Here is a 14,283-nt window from a genome sequence, read left to right on the forward strand (position 1 = left end):
TACCTTACACAGCAAATTTTAAGACTGTTGCAAACATTCAGCTGCTTTCACCTTAAGAGAAGGCAAACTACAAGGTATCCAAAGAAGCTTACTTTTGCATATTTATCTGATTGTACCAAGTGTTGTGGATTGAATGTAAAGATCAGAGTATTGAAAGTTTTTTCATAGCTGTCACAAATAGTAGTAAGTTTACTGTGCAGCTACTGTGATTTTGCAGCCCGTTATAGAAACCCAGTGACAATGACATGCACTGTTTTCCTTAGAAAAAACCCAAACCAGGTGGACACCCGGACTGTCCGGGTGCTGATGGAAGTGGCGGAGCTGCACAGGAAGCACCTAGGCGGTCAGCTTCTGTTCAGCCCTGATGGTCTGTTGCACATCGTCCTGGGAGATGGCATGATCACACTAGATGATATGGAGGAGATGGATGGACTCAGGTGAGATGAAAGTTCTAAGAACTGTAGTATAAATGATGATGTGCTGGTGTGTGCCCCATGATTGAATCCTCTCCTAGCTCCTACCATCTTGAAGGTGTATTTTGTTTGTGTGTTTGAATGCAGTGATTTCACAGGGTCCGTCTTGAGGGTTGATGTGGACACAGACTCCTGCATGTCACCTTATTCCATACCCCGGAACAATCCGTACTTCAACAGCACCAACCAGCCACCTGAAATCTTTGCCCATGGATTACATGACCCAGGCAGGCAAGTGAAACCTCTGCAATGTCAACTCAGCAACTTCACCTCTTCATCAGTAGGCTACCAATAACTGTAGTTTGTTGGTGTGAAGACATTACATTTGTTTTTCTGTTGATCCACTGTCTACTGTAGGTGTGCAGTGGATCGGCTGCAGACAGACAACGGAAGTCTGCTGATCCTCTGCACAGACACTAGTGGCAAAAACACATCAGCAGGAAGAATACTGGAAATAACTAAGGGAAAGGATTATGGTGAGTTACAATTTCCGCGAGATTCTCCAAAAAATCTGCAAAATATTTACCTAATTTTCACTTTTTCTAAGATTGGAAGCAGTTCATCGTTTTGCAATCTTAAAATAGCTCTGGGTAAAAGAAAACTTCGCAGGAGTCTTGTTCGATGGCATTACGTATAAAGAAAGAAATGAAAATACATTAACCTCTTGGATAACCTTTCATATTTATTCTCTACAAGATGACATGTTGCCTGAAAAATGCCTTTCATTTTGTAAGAACATGATGTTTTTGCAACAACAAGTTTAGAAAACACATGGGGTCAAGTGCAGAGACGGTGCAGGTTTAGAAAAAAAATTGCCCCATGTGAAGAGCAAATTTTCCAAGTGAATGTGAGATTTTGTCCACAAGAAAGATTTAAAACTGTCAACAACAATAAGTGTCTAGATGATGGTTCAGTGTTGTTGAAAACACAGCTGAGAGGGCCCTTGTTCTTCTCACATTTTGAAGATAATCAGTAACAGCAGTGCAGTGCAATGCAATGCTTAGTCGTTTTCTCTTCACTCAAGAAAGAAAACAAAGTACTGATAAATGTTCCAAATTACATTGGGCAGGTTCACTTTTTCATAAAGAGTGTTAATTTGGCAGCTTAAACTAATTCTTTGTCCTTCACTCTAATTCAACATGCCTGTTCTGGTCACACCAACTTCATCTCATTTGGCGTGATGGTTTATTTAGCCTCTTACTCAATCTCTTCAGGGAATTTAAAATAAAAACAATGAGTGTCTTAGATCACACATTTTTGAAGGCAACAGACCTCCATTCATGTTTCCACTTGCCAAGAAAACTGTAATTCAAAAAAAATCCGCCACATTGCTTCATCAACTTACTTATAAATAAAGAATTGATACAATCACTTTCAGCTGTGATTAACACGATTTTCGTTTAGAAGTTTGGCGAATCAAAAACCCATGGACATCGACATTCCCTGTTTGATGAAGCCATCTATTATAAGAGCAGCCATACATCCATTTCAAAACACCTGACAGACAAAATTAAGCAAATGTCTGTTCTTTTATTTCATCACAAAACAAATCACCATTGATTTTAACGGCATACATATTATCTGAGTAAATGGGGAATTTGAACTGGAAGTAATATCAATGTATTTCATCCCAAAGAACTGCAACATATATTCACTATAATTTTGTCTACTGTGGATGTGTTTTGGAAATTGTGCATTAACAGACCTTTGCCTCCTTGTTGTTCCCTAGAAAATGAGCCCTCTGTCTACGACCTGCAGTCCACTGGAGGAGCACCACCTGTGGGGGGCTTCATCTACAGAGGCTGCCAGTCCAGAAGACTTTACGGCAGTTATGTGTTTGGAGATAAAAATGGGTAAGAATTTTAAAAAAGAAAAAAGTAGTTGAAACAATAGTTGTTACAAATTTGAAAGGTTAAATTGAGAAATTGTGATAGAGTCGCTGCATATGATGGGCAACTTTATTTCTCTTATAAACTCTCTCTTCTCCATCGAGATTTGTTCTAAAGTTCCATCCACATAGGGGAAACAAGTTATATTGTCGTTATATTTTATGTTTCTGTCACCACGACAGCACAGCCCATTCAGTGTAAATGGAGATTAGACATCCCTCCCTGTACTGTTCTCACTTTGGTTTGTAATTTATCCTACTTTGCTAATGTCAAACATTGACGCTTGAGTAAACAAAGGAAGTAAATAGCGAGGAGGGGGAGTACACTAACAGGAGTTGGCACTGTGTTTAAAACAATGTGTGGTCGTTTAATTCTGTGACACAGTACAATTTGAGGGCATATTGTTGTGGCTAAGTGAAGGCTCCAGCATGATGTTTGTTTTGAAACTAAAAGCCAGCGTCTTGAATAACACCATGTGAGACGTGGGGTAGAATAGGAGGATGGGTCAATGAACCATGTTACAAGAAGTAAAAGGTTTCTCTGTTTCCAGATTTCAGCTGTAGTCTGAAGACTGAACGCATTCTGCTTTCTTTAACACAGCAGTTAAAAAAATATAAGGAATTATCATCCCATCTATGGTATCTCATTTACACAAGATTATCTGTGAAAGTAAAGGATGTGGGAATTCAACCTCCCTGTTCTTTTTTCTCTTCCCTTTTGTTTCAGTAACCTGCGAATCCTCCAGAAGTCTACGTTGTCAACATCTGCAAGTGAGGAGCAGTGGCAGGAGAAAGCTCTGTGTCTGGGCTCAGCTGGCTCCTGTGGCTCCACGCTTGTGGGACACATTTTGGGTTTTGGAGAAGATGAACTAGGTTAGTAGGGCAACAATAAAAGCACTTTTTTGAACATTCTCCACCTCTTCTCAGATGTTCAGTCTTGTTCTCTATCTCTTTTTTTTTTCTCATGCTTTGTTTTGTTCTCTCTATTTCTGCTTGAGTGACAGCTATGTATTCACATATTCTCTGAAACACTTTGGGGTTTCACAGCGTGAACCGTTTCTTGATGGCTTGTTGGCTTTAAATAGTGGATGTCAACACTACGGAAAAACAAGACTTAACGTCACTTTGTTGTAAATGTATCATATTTACATCGGGGTGTGGAATTTTCCACTTGGTTATTTCAAAAATGTTTTAAATGTTTTGCACCAACACAGTGCAATGCATTAAAGCACCATTGAAAATCTTGGAAACATTGCAACATCCAGCCAAAAAGGAGAAACACTTTGGGAAATACAGGGAAATGAATACCCCTCCCTCACTTCGGGCCATTCCCAACAGGATATTAAATAGTGCATACTTCTTTCTGGATTAATTGTCATTCCATAAGATAGCAGTGATACTCCAAAGGCCCACTTATTGGCTGTGTTGGGCCACCTACAAGACAATGTTTTGCATGGGTAGAGTGATGTGTCACTGTTTACCTGGGAGCGGGGGGCTGCAGTTTAAAGATAAGGCAGGGTGAGCTGAGGTGAGCAGACTAGCATAACACAAAACATAGTTACCAGTTGGACCCCCACCAAAGAATTATTAGCTGTCAGCTCTGGTGTTTCTGATTAAATGAAGACATGATGTGGATCATTCACACCGCCATCAGAAATGTTTGATCCCACTTCTTGCCAGGTCTTGGAGTTATTATTTATTATTTGATAAGGTATTTAAAGATTTCTGCATTTGATCATCATTTTCAAGTGTTGTAAGAATCATGGAGGGGGTGGGCTTGTGTCCCAAAGTAGGGGCCCCACAGACACATGTTTACAATTTGTCCCCTTGTGGAATTTTCTTGCAGGCTTGTTCCTCATTAAATGATCTGCATGGTTCCCAGTCATGAGTATCCAATTGTCCCATTAAACTCTTTCTTACAGTCCTTTGGTGAGAGCAGCAATGCAGTAGCTTTGGCTAAAGTCATCCTCCTGATCTTTTCATGTCTTCTCCTTTCATGCTCTCTCCTGTCCTCTCCTCTCCTCATTACGGAGCGTGAATTGCATGGGGGGTTGCATTGATGACATGAAGCTGAAGCATGTAATGCAAATATTGCAGTTGGCCTTTGTATGACTGTTGCCTTTTTTGTCCAGGTGAAGTCTACATTCTGGCAAGCAGTAAAAGCATGGCGCAGTCACACTGTGGGAAACTCTACAAGCTGGTAGACCCTAAAAGGTACAATCACAAAGTAAACTTTTTTCTTATGGTTGGTTTATTCCTCTCTTGGAAAAACACTCTTAGTGAGCCATAATTCAAGAGCAATATGTTTTTAAAATGTGGTGACATACAGTTGTGTCTGAGATCTCCATGCACTTGCGTGTGCCTCCTCATAAGTCTCAAAAATAGGCCATAATCCCTAATTGAATGATAGTTTTGTTTGATTGCGAGAGTGATGATAATCCTACATTCAGTTTACCATAAAACACTACAACCACAGCTCTATGTTTTCAGGTTCATTTTCCTCCTTAAGCCTTCACGACGTACACAGGTTTCCTCCACACAGTATCAACATATCGCTGTGGCTGAAACTTATGTGCCCTTCAACTAGTTGCCAGATAACTATCTGCCGTGGCTAAAACAAATGCTGAGCAGTAACTGGAATGCAAGTACAGCATTTCAAAATGTTAGCATAAAGTATTGCTAACAGAAATATAGGCTAGCTATAGGCCTGTTGGTTCTTCTGGTCCATTTGGTCAAGACCATCTGACATTCAGATGATAGTGGCTAAAACACAAATGCACCTGTTTTCAAGCACAGACAGCTCTATGAGCTCAGCATTTGAAGAAAACATACACATTTCAAGTATCAAATACGGTGCATGTCTTATTCATCATTGGATGGATGGAGCTCTGCACCATTCCAGCACACACACGCATGCACTTTACTTCAGTGGTTCACACAAGTTTATTTTCGTGCAGTCTAATGCTTAATTAATTGATGTTTAAAAAGTAGAATGTAACGGGAACATGCAAGTGAGTGCAACTTCATAATTCAAATGTGTTTGGTGCTGTCATAATTCTTACCATCTGCATCACGGTATTAGGAACCATTCAGATGGTGATGGATCTATAAACTGTTTGTGCAAAGCATAGCGCAGGTGAAAAACATTTTTCACTCAGGATGAGAAAATATGCCGACTGGGCATGAATTTATCCCATACTATACAACATTCATATCTGACGCACAAACCTGGCACAAAGGAATTCACCACAAACATCTGCAGAATTTGTAATTCAAACCATTTGCATATCAAGTTTCAAGATGAATGTTGCCTCTCTTCTTATCAGTGCTTTTGCAGAAAGTCAAAAGTTCCAACCTGCAGGGTTGAGTCCATCTGTGTAGGTCAGTAAGAGGGTTTTGACCAACTTGGAAACATAATGAATGCACAAGAAAATTCCCAAACACAGTAGTATTTCTTAAGCCAACATCAGATTTGATTAAGAGAGTAAGTTAAGTAAGAGAAGCCAACATCAGATTTGATTAAGAGAGTAAGTTAAGTAAGAGAAGCAGACTCACAGAGAGAAAATTTGCATGCCTCGGAGTCACAATAGAAACATCCACAGCTGATTATTCCTGGGTGACGACAGTGCCACCCAGGCATTAGTACAATTAATTACACCACAGATGTTTCAAAGGCCCTGGTGGCTCACTCTGTATTTATGTTTTCTGGCAACGCCTGTGGATGCATTTCTCCAAAAGAACAATTTTTTCCACCACCAAGTGGACTTGTTTAGTCTGTGCAGACCCTGTGGTGTTTGGAGTCTTGACTCCTAATACACTCTGGCTTGGTTATTATGATCCTGTTACAGGGAGGCTGGGAAGGGGGTGCTTGGGGGAGTAAATGGGGTAGCTAATGTGTCTAACCTTAGCGCGTTATCAAATCTGGTGGTCCTCCCCTTCTTTTCTTTTCCATACTGCAAGGACATCTGGACCCTACAGCCCTCACATAAAGAGGTTTGTTTTAAAGTAAGGTGGTTTTTGTGGTCCAGTATAGCATCTAGCTCTGTGTTTTGATCAACTGTGTGTTTAGGAACATAGAGGGGGGAAAGAGGAACTGTTAGGGAGAGTGGTAAAGGCTTACAGGGAAACATCAGCCATAAAATCCCTCAGCAGTGTTTGTGTAAACATGTCCTGGCCAGATGACTTCATTTCTAGGTATTTGTTTGTCAGTTGGAGTACCCCTCCAATAATAAATAGGCCACCATGCATTTTGAAACATGCTGAATGTGTGTGCTGTGAGTGTGTGCGCGTATGGGAGCAAAGGAAAAGAGCAAGACTGGGCTTGTATGTGGTATAGCAGCAGGATAGAAATATTTTGAATCGTATGGTCTCTATAGAAGCTTTGAATTGTTAGACAGTAGAACAATGAGAGTAGAACCTTCATCATATAGGGTCCCCAATCATCAAAAACAGCATCAGGGCAAATATACATTTTTTGTAATGCAATAAGAGCAGGCATTTATATAACACTTTTTCACAACAAAGCAGTTTAAAGCACACTGCATAAGACACGTTTATAAGAGTGTACATCTTTGTTTCTTCTCCTCTTTAGCATTTCGGCATCTTATACCAAACATTGCATACATTATACAAACATCTTTTTAAAGCTAAGCTGTTGCCCTCGAACTGAGTGAAAAATCGGTTTGATTGTGGCTTACTCTGCACACTGTGGGCAGGTATTCAGACTGGGCAGGCTACTTTTCATTCCCACTGAGTCTGCTTTTGATAACGTAATTATTTATACAGTGAGAGCATTATATTTATGCCAGGAACAAATACTCCTGGAAAGACCCCGTTCTTTTTGAGAAATAAACATACTAACAAAAGGAAGATATTATGATTCAGCACAAAACAAGGATTTGTTTCAGCCCTCTGTGTATATACAATACACTTTGGGAGTCGTATAGTAAAGTTACGTGTTTATTATATCATAATTCAAAAGGCCTATGTTGCGCTCTATCCATGTGCTTGGATAGACTCAGCCCAGCTCTTACGGTTGGTCTTTGGCAGTGGCTTAATTGTAACATATAGAGCCAGACCTCCTGCTGATTTCTGGTGTAAAATGCAATTTGCCCTTTTGTTTGTTTCAGCCCCTCCACAGAGAAGTAGGGAAAGCAGTATTATTGAGGGCTTTTCACACGTCCAGGTTTTGTCAGCTGCAGGCTGGACTGATTGAATTACAGTGTGCAGAGACCTTAAAAAGACACAGTGAACCTCGAATGGGGTCCTGGGACCTCCTTTATGAACTGCATTAGCCATGGAAGTCACAAATCACTGGATGTACAGCGGAAGGAGACTGTGGGCGCTCATTTGTAGAAATATTTATCTGTATGTGTGCCCCTGTGTTTTTGTGTGTGTACAGATATAAACTGTGTGGGTGGTGGGTACACGCGAACATGCACATCTGTGAGCCTGTGTGAGCGTGCGGTACGCTAGCTCCCAGCACGCTGCAGAAAAAAAGAGCCTTTTCTTTATTTTCCTATCCCTCCTAAATCTTCCTACATCTCTACTGTGGTCCTCCCCTTGACAAAGCTGCTTGCCAGTTGCAGTGAATAGCCCTGGCTCCTACAATACACAGTAAATTTCTTGCACAATTAAAACAAGGAATGAAGCTACAAAAGAAGCCCCCAAACAATGGAGTCAGATGACAAAACAGCAAAAGAGACCACACTGGGCCGTTTGATTAAGCCATTGTTGGGCCTTACAATGTACACCACTCCATGCCCTTTTCTCACATATACCTCATGTCAATCAAGCAGACCCTGTGAGCCAACAAGCTAAACACACACTAATACGCACTCGCTGACAAACATAATAATCAAACAGAGCGGGCCAATCTGAGGCAGAGCATCCACAATGCTCTGGTAGAGAAGAACTTAGTGGATATCAGTGTTATGAAATGTGAATGTTCAGCCAAGTTACACTGAGAGCTGCTTTCATTTTCCTTTAAGCCTTAACCTAGCAGCTAAAAGTAAGCCTTTTAACTTTCCAGACTCATTGTATTTTATCTATAACATCATCTGCATTTGATGCAACTTTCTAATTATGGGTGTCACCATCATTGTATCCCTCTTTTCTGCCCATGTAGCCACCTAATGTGTGAGCACTGTCGCCCTTATCCCACTCCCTCTCTCACACATACACCACCCCTCCCAAAGTTGATAAATTCCCACAGTGGCTGTTGACCCAGCTGCCTTTGTCAAGTGGCGCTACCAGCAGGTGCTGTTTTCACAGCCACCCTGGCAGTCGTACAGACTGTTTAGTAGCGCTGCTGACCCCTGCCTGCTATTAACAGTGTTAGCTACAGACCCCCCCACCACCAATCCTCCAGGGACTCTTACTCTTTCTCTCTCTCCCTCTCTTTCTGTTTGCTTCCCTCCTTCGCTCTCTTTTAACTACATGCAGCCTGCAACAACAAAAGCCAACACTGATGGAGGCTGGAGTTGGGTGCTGATGGGAGCATGGGAATCAACCCCCCCCTCTTGCCCTCCATCCTCCAAATTTAAAGCAACTTTATCACACACACATGCACACACACACACACACACACACACACACACACACACACACACACACACACACACACACACACACACACACACACACACATGCACAGAGTATTGTCACTTCACACTGCCATCAGTCAGTGTGTCTGTTGTTACATTTGCAACCTTTATCCACCAGGAAGTAGCACTTGCACAGTGAATGGGTAATCATATTACAACATTGTATCTTCACACACAATAATGCCTTTATTTAATGTAAAACAAATGTATCTACCTAATTTGGGACAGTCAGTGCATAGAAACTTATGTGCACAGTTAGCTCTCCTGTATGAATGATTCAGTTAATTTAAAAATGGCTAATTTAAGATGAGATCTAAAAAAGGATCTCACTAGCCCTCTGATTTTTGCTTTTACTGACCATTTGCTCTCAAGCCATGATTGATGAGTGATGAGACCTAGCATTACACTCACACATTGACCTCACTACTTCTGCTTTTCAGCTTTCATACCAGCATCAACCCACAGCAGTCCACTAACAATACATTTGTGTTAAAGTTTATGAGTGCAGGTCCTTCAGGGTTGCCTAACAAGCTTTTTACCTTAGTAGAACAAACTGTGAACACATCTACATAGAATATCTATATTAATCCCTCTATCTCTGTTACACACACACACTCAGAAAGTGTGTGTGTGGGCCCCTGAGCAACAGCCACTAACAGACGCTTCACATTTGAACTTCATTATGCGCCCTGCTGTATTATTTCCAGATTTGTAGAGCGTGATATGAAATAATTCTGTTTCAGCCCATTTGCTGATGTGCGTGTCTGGATGTTTGTCTTAATATGGAACGATCACAATATGTTTCTTGGGTGTTCAGACTTGACGCATATGGTGCGGAGATGTTGGTGTTTGTGTGTGTCTGCATTTTCCAAATCGTGTTTATATCTGCGGGTGCCCTGTGCTAACCTCTGTGTGTTGTTTTGTTCGTCAAGTCGGGAATTTGAAAGAAGCATGAGTCAAAACAATAAAAGCAACACTCTGAAACTGGCTTCTTCTTTCTAATGTTATGGTCAGGAGCCATCATGGAGAGCTGATTCATAAATGTGTGGTTAAATTTAACAATATACAGAAAAGCAGAGACAAGAGATTTCCATATATGTTCAACAGCTAGCTAATGTCTTCACAGTTTACAAACAGTTGCAGTTGTCACAGTGCACACACATTTAATAATAAAATGAGTAACTGGCAGAACTTCCATAAGTGATAGTATTAGTATGTATGTTTTCTTTGCATATTCCATGCTCTGTGTGTATCGGAGACACATTTTTCAAATAGTCATAAACGATTTTGCATGAAGCTGTGTTGTAGCTGTAAAGATTTGGCAAATAAGAACTGATGCATGTTGGTGGGTGAGACTTCTCACTGAAAGGCTGAAACTTCTAAACAAACCGTGCGTAGCTGTTTCTTTTTGGATGTTCCACAAACCTGCTGATTTTTCCACTTGGCAAAGCTGCTGACAGAACAAAAACAGAGCTGATTAACCACACCACACTTTTCTTTCCTTAAATAAATCAAGAAAACCAGGTTCAACTCTATAATTATTTTCATAAAGTCACTTTTATTGGATATGAATCTGTCAGCTTACTTAAGATCCCCATGAGAGGGAGTTAAAGGTATTTCAGTAGGGATAGTAGATTGATCAGGGTTTGGATTGGGATTCACTTTATCAATTAATTGATTAGGACAATAATGAAAGCTCCAGTTCAGCTGCTATCATCGACATATTTCTTTTAAAAGCAGAAAGAGAGAGAGATACTGTAAGTGTATATCGATTGGCCTGAACAGTAGCTAAATATGCTGAATGTGTAAACATGGCAGTATCTGCTAGTGCTAATCAAAGTACCAAAGAGTCCCGAAAATGGCTCCAAAGTAATTTTAAGTGGTTGGTTTAAGCTGCTTATGAACTAAAGCAAGCCCCTGTCTGCATTTAAGTTGATTTAAAACCTGTATGGACAGGATGGAATCAAATGCACAAAGGTGACATTAGCAATGATTAAATCAAAATGTAACGCCGTGTACAGATGTTATTAAAAAGTTCAGCCTAACCCCTGGTTTTGGCGATGTGATGGCAACAATTTAAGTTGTATTACTGAAGTTTTTATTCGTGCAGCATTCTTAAACATATCTATTAGATTACATCATCGCATAGCCCCACTTCCTGTGTTTTTGTTAGAATGACATCTGATATCGACTTCCCCTCTTCTAACAACTGTTGCAGGCCTCATGACCCGAAAGAGTGCCAGCGTCAGGTGGAGCCTCCAGAGCTGCTGATGACAGCTTGTTCCAGACACTGTAAGAACGGACACTGTACACCCACTGGCAAGTGCTGCTGCAGCCCCGGCTGGGAGGGACCCCTCTGCAGAGTTGGTGAGTGACTTTGCGCCTGCTGCCTCCCAGAGAAGTGCCATCTTAGCAAACATCCATGTGTTCTTTCTTTCTAGATGTTTAAATAAGGTTAAATGCATAAAGTGCACATTACCCCTAAGCTGTTTTTCAATAATCATTAGAAACCTAGTTGATTATTTGCGACTTAAATTTAACTTTAAATTTAATCACCCCTCGTCTCTTTTCTTCTCTCTATGGCCATAGCTAAATGTGAACCAGTCTGCCGCAATGGAGGAGTGTGTATGGAGCCCAACAAGTGCCTGTGTAAGAGCGGCTACTCCGGGGCCCAGTGTGAGAAAAGTGAGCGGGGGATGCCCAACGACCAGGAGAAAGACGGCATAATGGACCACATCATTGACATGACCTCGTACCTCCTGGACCTTACCAGCTATATCGTATAGGGGTGCGCAGAGGGGAGCTGTTCCCCACTGTCATCCTCAAGTTGACACAAATCTACCTACCTACCACCACCAGCAGACTCTAACGAGGTGTCCTTAATAAGGCTTCTTAATCTCCCTCATACCCACATAGGCATACAAACACACACACACACACACACACACACACACACACGCACACGCACACGCACACGCACACACAGGATCCATGTCAGACTGCTTTACATCCTCATCACCAAACTCTTCCTCTTCTGCCTATAAGCTATTTGCTCCTGAGCACCAGGCCTGGCATCCAAGCCGTGTTCACTTTTCAAAGAGACCCGCAGACACCAGGGACATGATTGACAAGCGTGGCCAAGTTATGGAAGTTCAGTTCACTTCCTCTGTCGTTCACAAAATGCTCACACACGGGCTCCTCCGCAGGAACAAGAACGTCACAAGAACAAGACCATCTTAACACAAGGCTTTGGATCTTTTCAGGGGCTGTCTGTTGCCTTACTTAAGACCCCTCTGACACCCTAGAAAAATGGAGTTTGAGGCACTTCAACAGAGACAGTTGATTGTTCAGGGGTTCATCAATAATTCACAGTTTTAAGGATTGGTTCGGCAGAAGGTCCAGTTTGTGCTTATGGTCCCAGCAAATCCCAGCAAAATAAGAGTCTGCTTACATAGGCTTTGAATGAACACTGCAGCTCTACCTTGGTTTTTAAAAAACTGAGGAGTCATTGAGTGTCGTGGATCACACAGAAGTACTTTGTGCTGTACTATTCTAAAGGCACTAAGGCAGGAGTGATGAACATGTTGTCTCACTTATGATGTTGTATTTAGTTTGTGGGCACATTGTCATGAAATACTACAACAGTATACAGTCTGTATACTCTGCTTTGCAACAGTCACTTGTTATCAATGTATAGAATGGATATACAACGAAGGACCAGTACCACACAGAAACAGGAAAGACTGAGTTGGTCAAAGCCAGTCTCAATCTAACCAGAGTCATTGACTCCCATGCACTGTATACATGTTTTATTTCATTCATTTAAGTATTCAAAATGGATTTGTCATTCAAAGGGCAATGAGAGTAGTTTCACATCCACACACATGCACCATCACTCTATCACAGGTATGGTTTTACAAACTCATTCATTGCGTCACACACTGAAACTGAACCTGAACTCAAAACTACAAAGGGAAGAGATAGTGCGGTGATGTATATTTCCAATAGAGCTTATCTAAGTACTACTTAGCATTGCAAAAAAAAAAAAACTATAGCATTACTATTGTTATCATAGAGGAGGGTTTATTTTTTTAAGCGTAATAATATATGGGAGAGAATGGTGTTTATAGAAAGCAGTTTTACACTAAGCTTGTCAGTTCATGTTTTCTTGTACTTAAACATACGCAGATTTTTCCTCCATTGAGAAAGACACAAAGTGTGTAAAGTGATGCATGTCTGTGCCTGCATTTAGTGAATCTCAGCAGTCCGTCTTGATCCTTTGCCTGACATGTGGTTTCATTACCACCGTCAGAAGTGTGTCTGTGTTATGAGATGATCAAAGATCCTGGCGCACCACCAAGTTGCTGTGGAAGCAGAATACAGTCAAAGGAGGATCTTATCTACAAACAGGAGATTAAAGATTAACCTTCAGTTTAATGGAAATATGTTCAGACATTACACTCTAATGAGCATCTGACTCCTACACTGACAGAAAACAGTTTAAAAAAGACTGGGTACGTCTGGAGCTCAAATCATGTGTTGTGTCTTTTTCAGATGCTAGACTGGAGTTCATGCAGATGCAGCTCACACATAGAACATTTGATCTTATGCCATTTAAATTCAATAAAACAAGTATTGATAGAACCATCAAACATTGTGTTTAAAAGTCTTGGAGACAAACATTCACAGTTCTGCTCTGTCCCCAACTTTTATTTTGAAAATCCAGTTTCCAATACTCATGGTTAATTGAAGTTTAATGTCAATGAAGACGTACGTCTTCTTCCTCTGTAGCCTTGCTTGTGTTTGCTGAAAGAAATCAACTCTACCTGGTCAAAATGGAATTCATGCTGTAAAATGGAAAATTATGATTTTTTTTAGCACTTAATGTGAAAGTTGCATTGTAGCTGCTGAGACGGCGTGGTGTGAATAGAATAACCATTTTCATTATTTAAGTAGTTACACAAATAAAATAATTATTTAAGTTCTCTATGTTGTTTTTACTGTTGTACTGTATGCGACAATTTTTTTATTCCTGTATTGTAAATAAAACTAGGGATAACTTTGTTTCTCTACAGAAATATCAATATGTCTATTAAAATTTATAGCATGTCTGAAATATCTGTCTCTATTTGTTTTTGCTAGTCGGTCCAATAAAGTAAAGCCTCAGATATTCTAAGTTTTTTTTTTTTAAATTATTTAAATTTATTTTAAAAAGTGTAATATATTTAATTTGGGAATTATATGTTTTAATTGATTCAATTTTCCATCCAAAGAGACGCAAGTCAGGTCCATGACATGTTTTCATATTGTAACCATA

General features: G+C 40.5%; 1 protein-coding gene across 1 annotated transcript in view; it reads left to right on the forward strand.

Annotated features, from left to right (window-relative positions):
- hhip (hedgehog interacting protein) overlaps positions 1-13,951 on the forward strand; it is a 32,950-nt gene extending 18,999 nt beyond the window's left edge. The window contains exons 6-13 of the mRNA XM_034689035.1: positions 264-437; positions 561-704; positions 831-949; positions 2,203-2,326; positions 3,089-3,234; positions 4,494-4,575; positions 11,185-11,333; positions 11,556-13,951. Coding sequence (XP_034544926.1) covers positions 264-437; positions 561-704; positions 831-949; positions 2,203-2,326; positions 3,089-3,234; positions 4,494-4,575; positions 11,185-11,333; positions 11,556-11,752 — 1,135 coding nt within the window. The 3' untranslated portion in view covers positions 11,753-13,951. The remainder of the gene's footprint in view (positions 1-263; positions 438-560; positions 705-830; positions 950-2,202; positions 2,327-3,088; positions 3,235-4,493; positions 4,576-11,184; positions 11,334-11,555) is intronic.
- Positions 13,952-14,283: the final 332 nt, after the last annotated feature.

Source organism: Notolabrus celidotus, chromosome 7, assembly GCF_009762535.1.
Source record: "Notolabrus celidotus isolate fNotCel1 chromosome 7, fNotCel1.pri, whole genome shotgun sequence".
Taxonomy (NCBI): domain Eukaryota; kingdom Metazoa; phylum Chordata; class Actinopteri; order Labriformes; family Labridae; genus Notolabrus; species Notolabrus celidotus.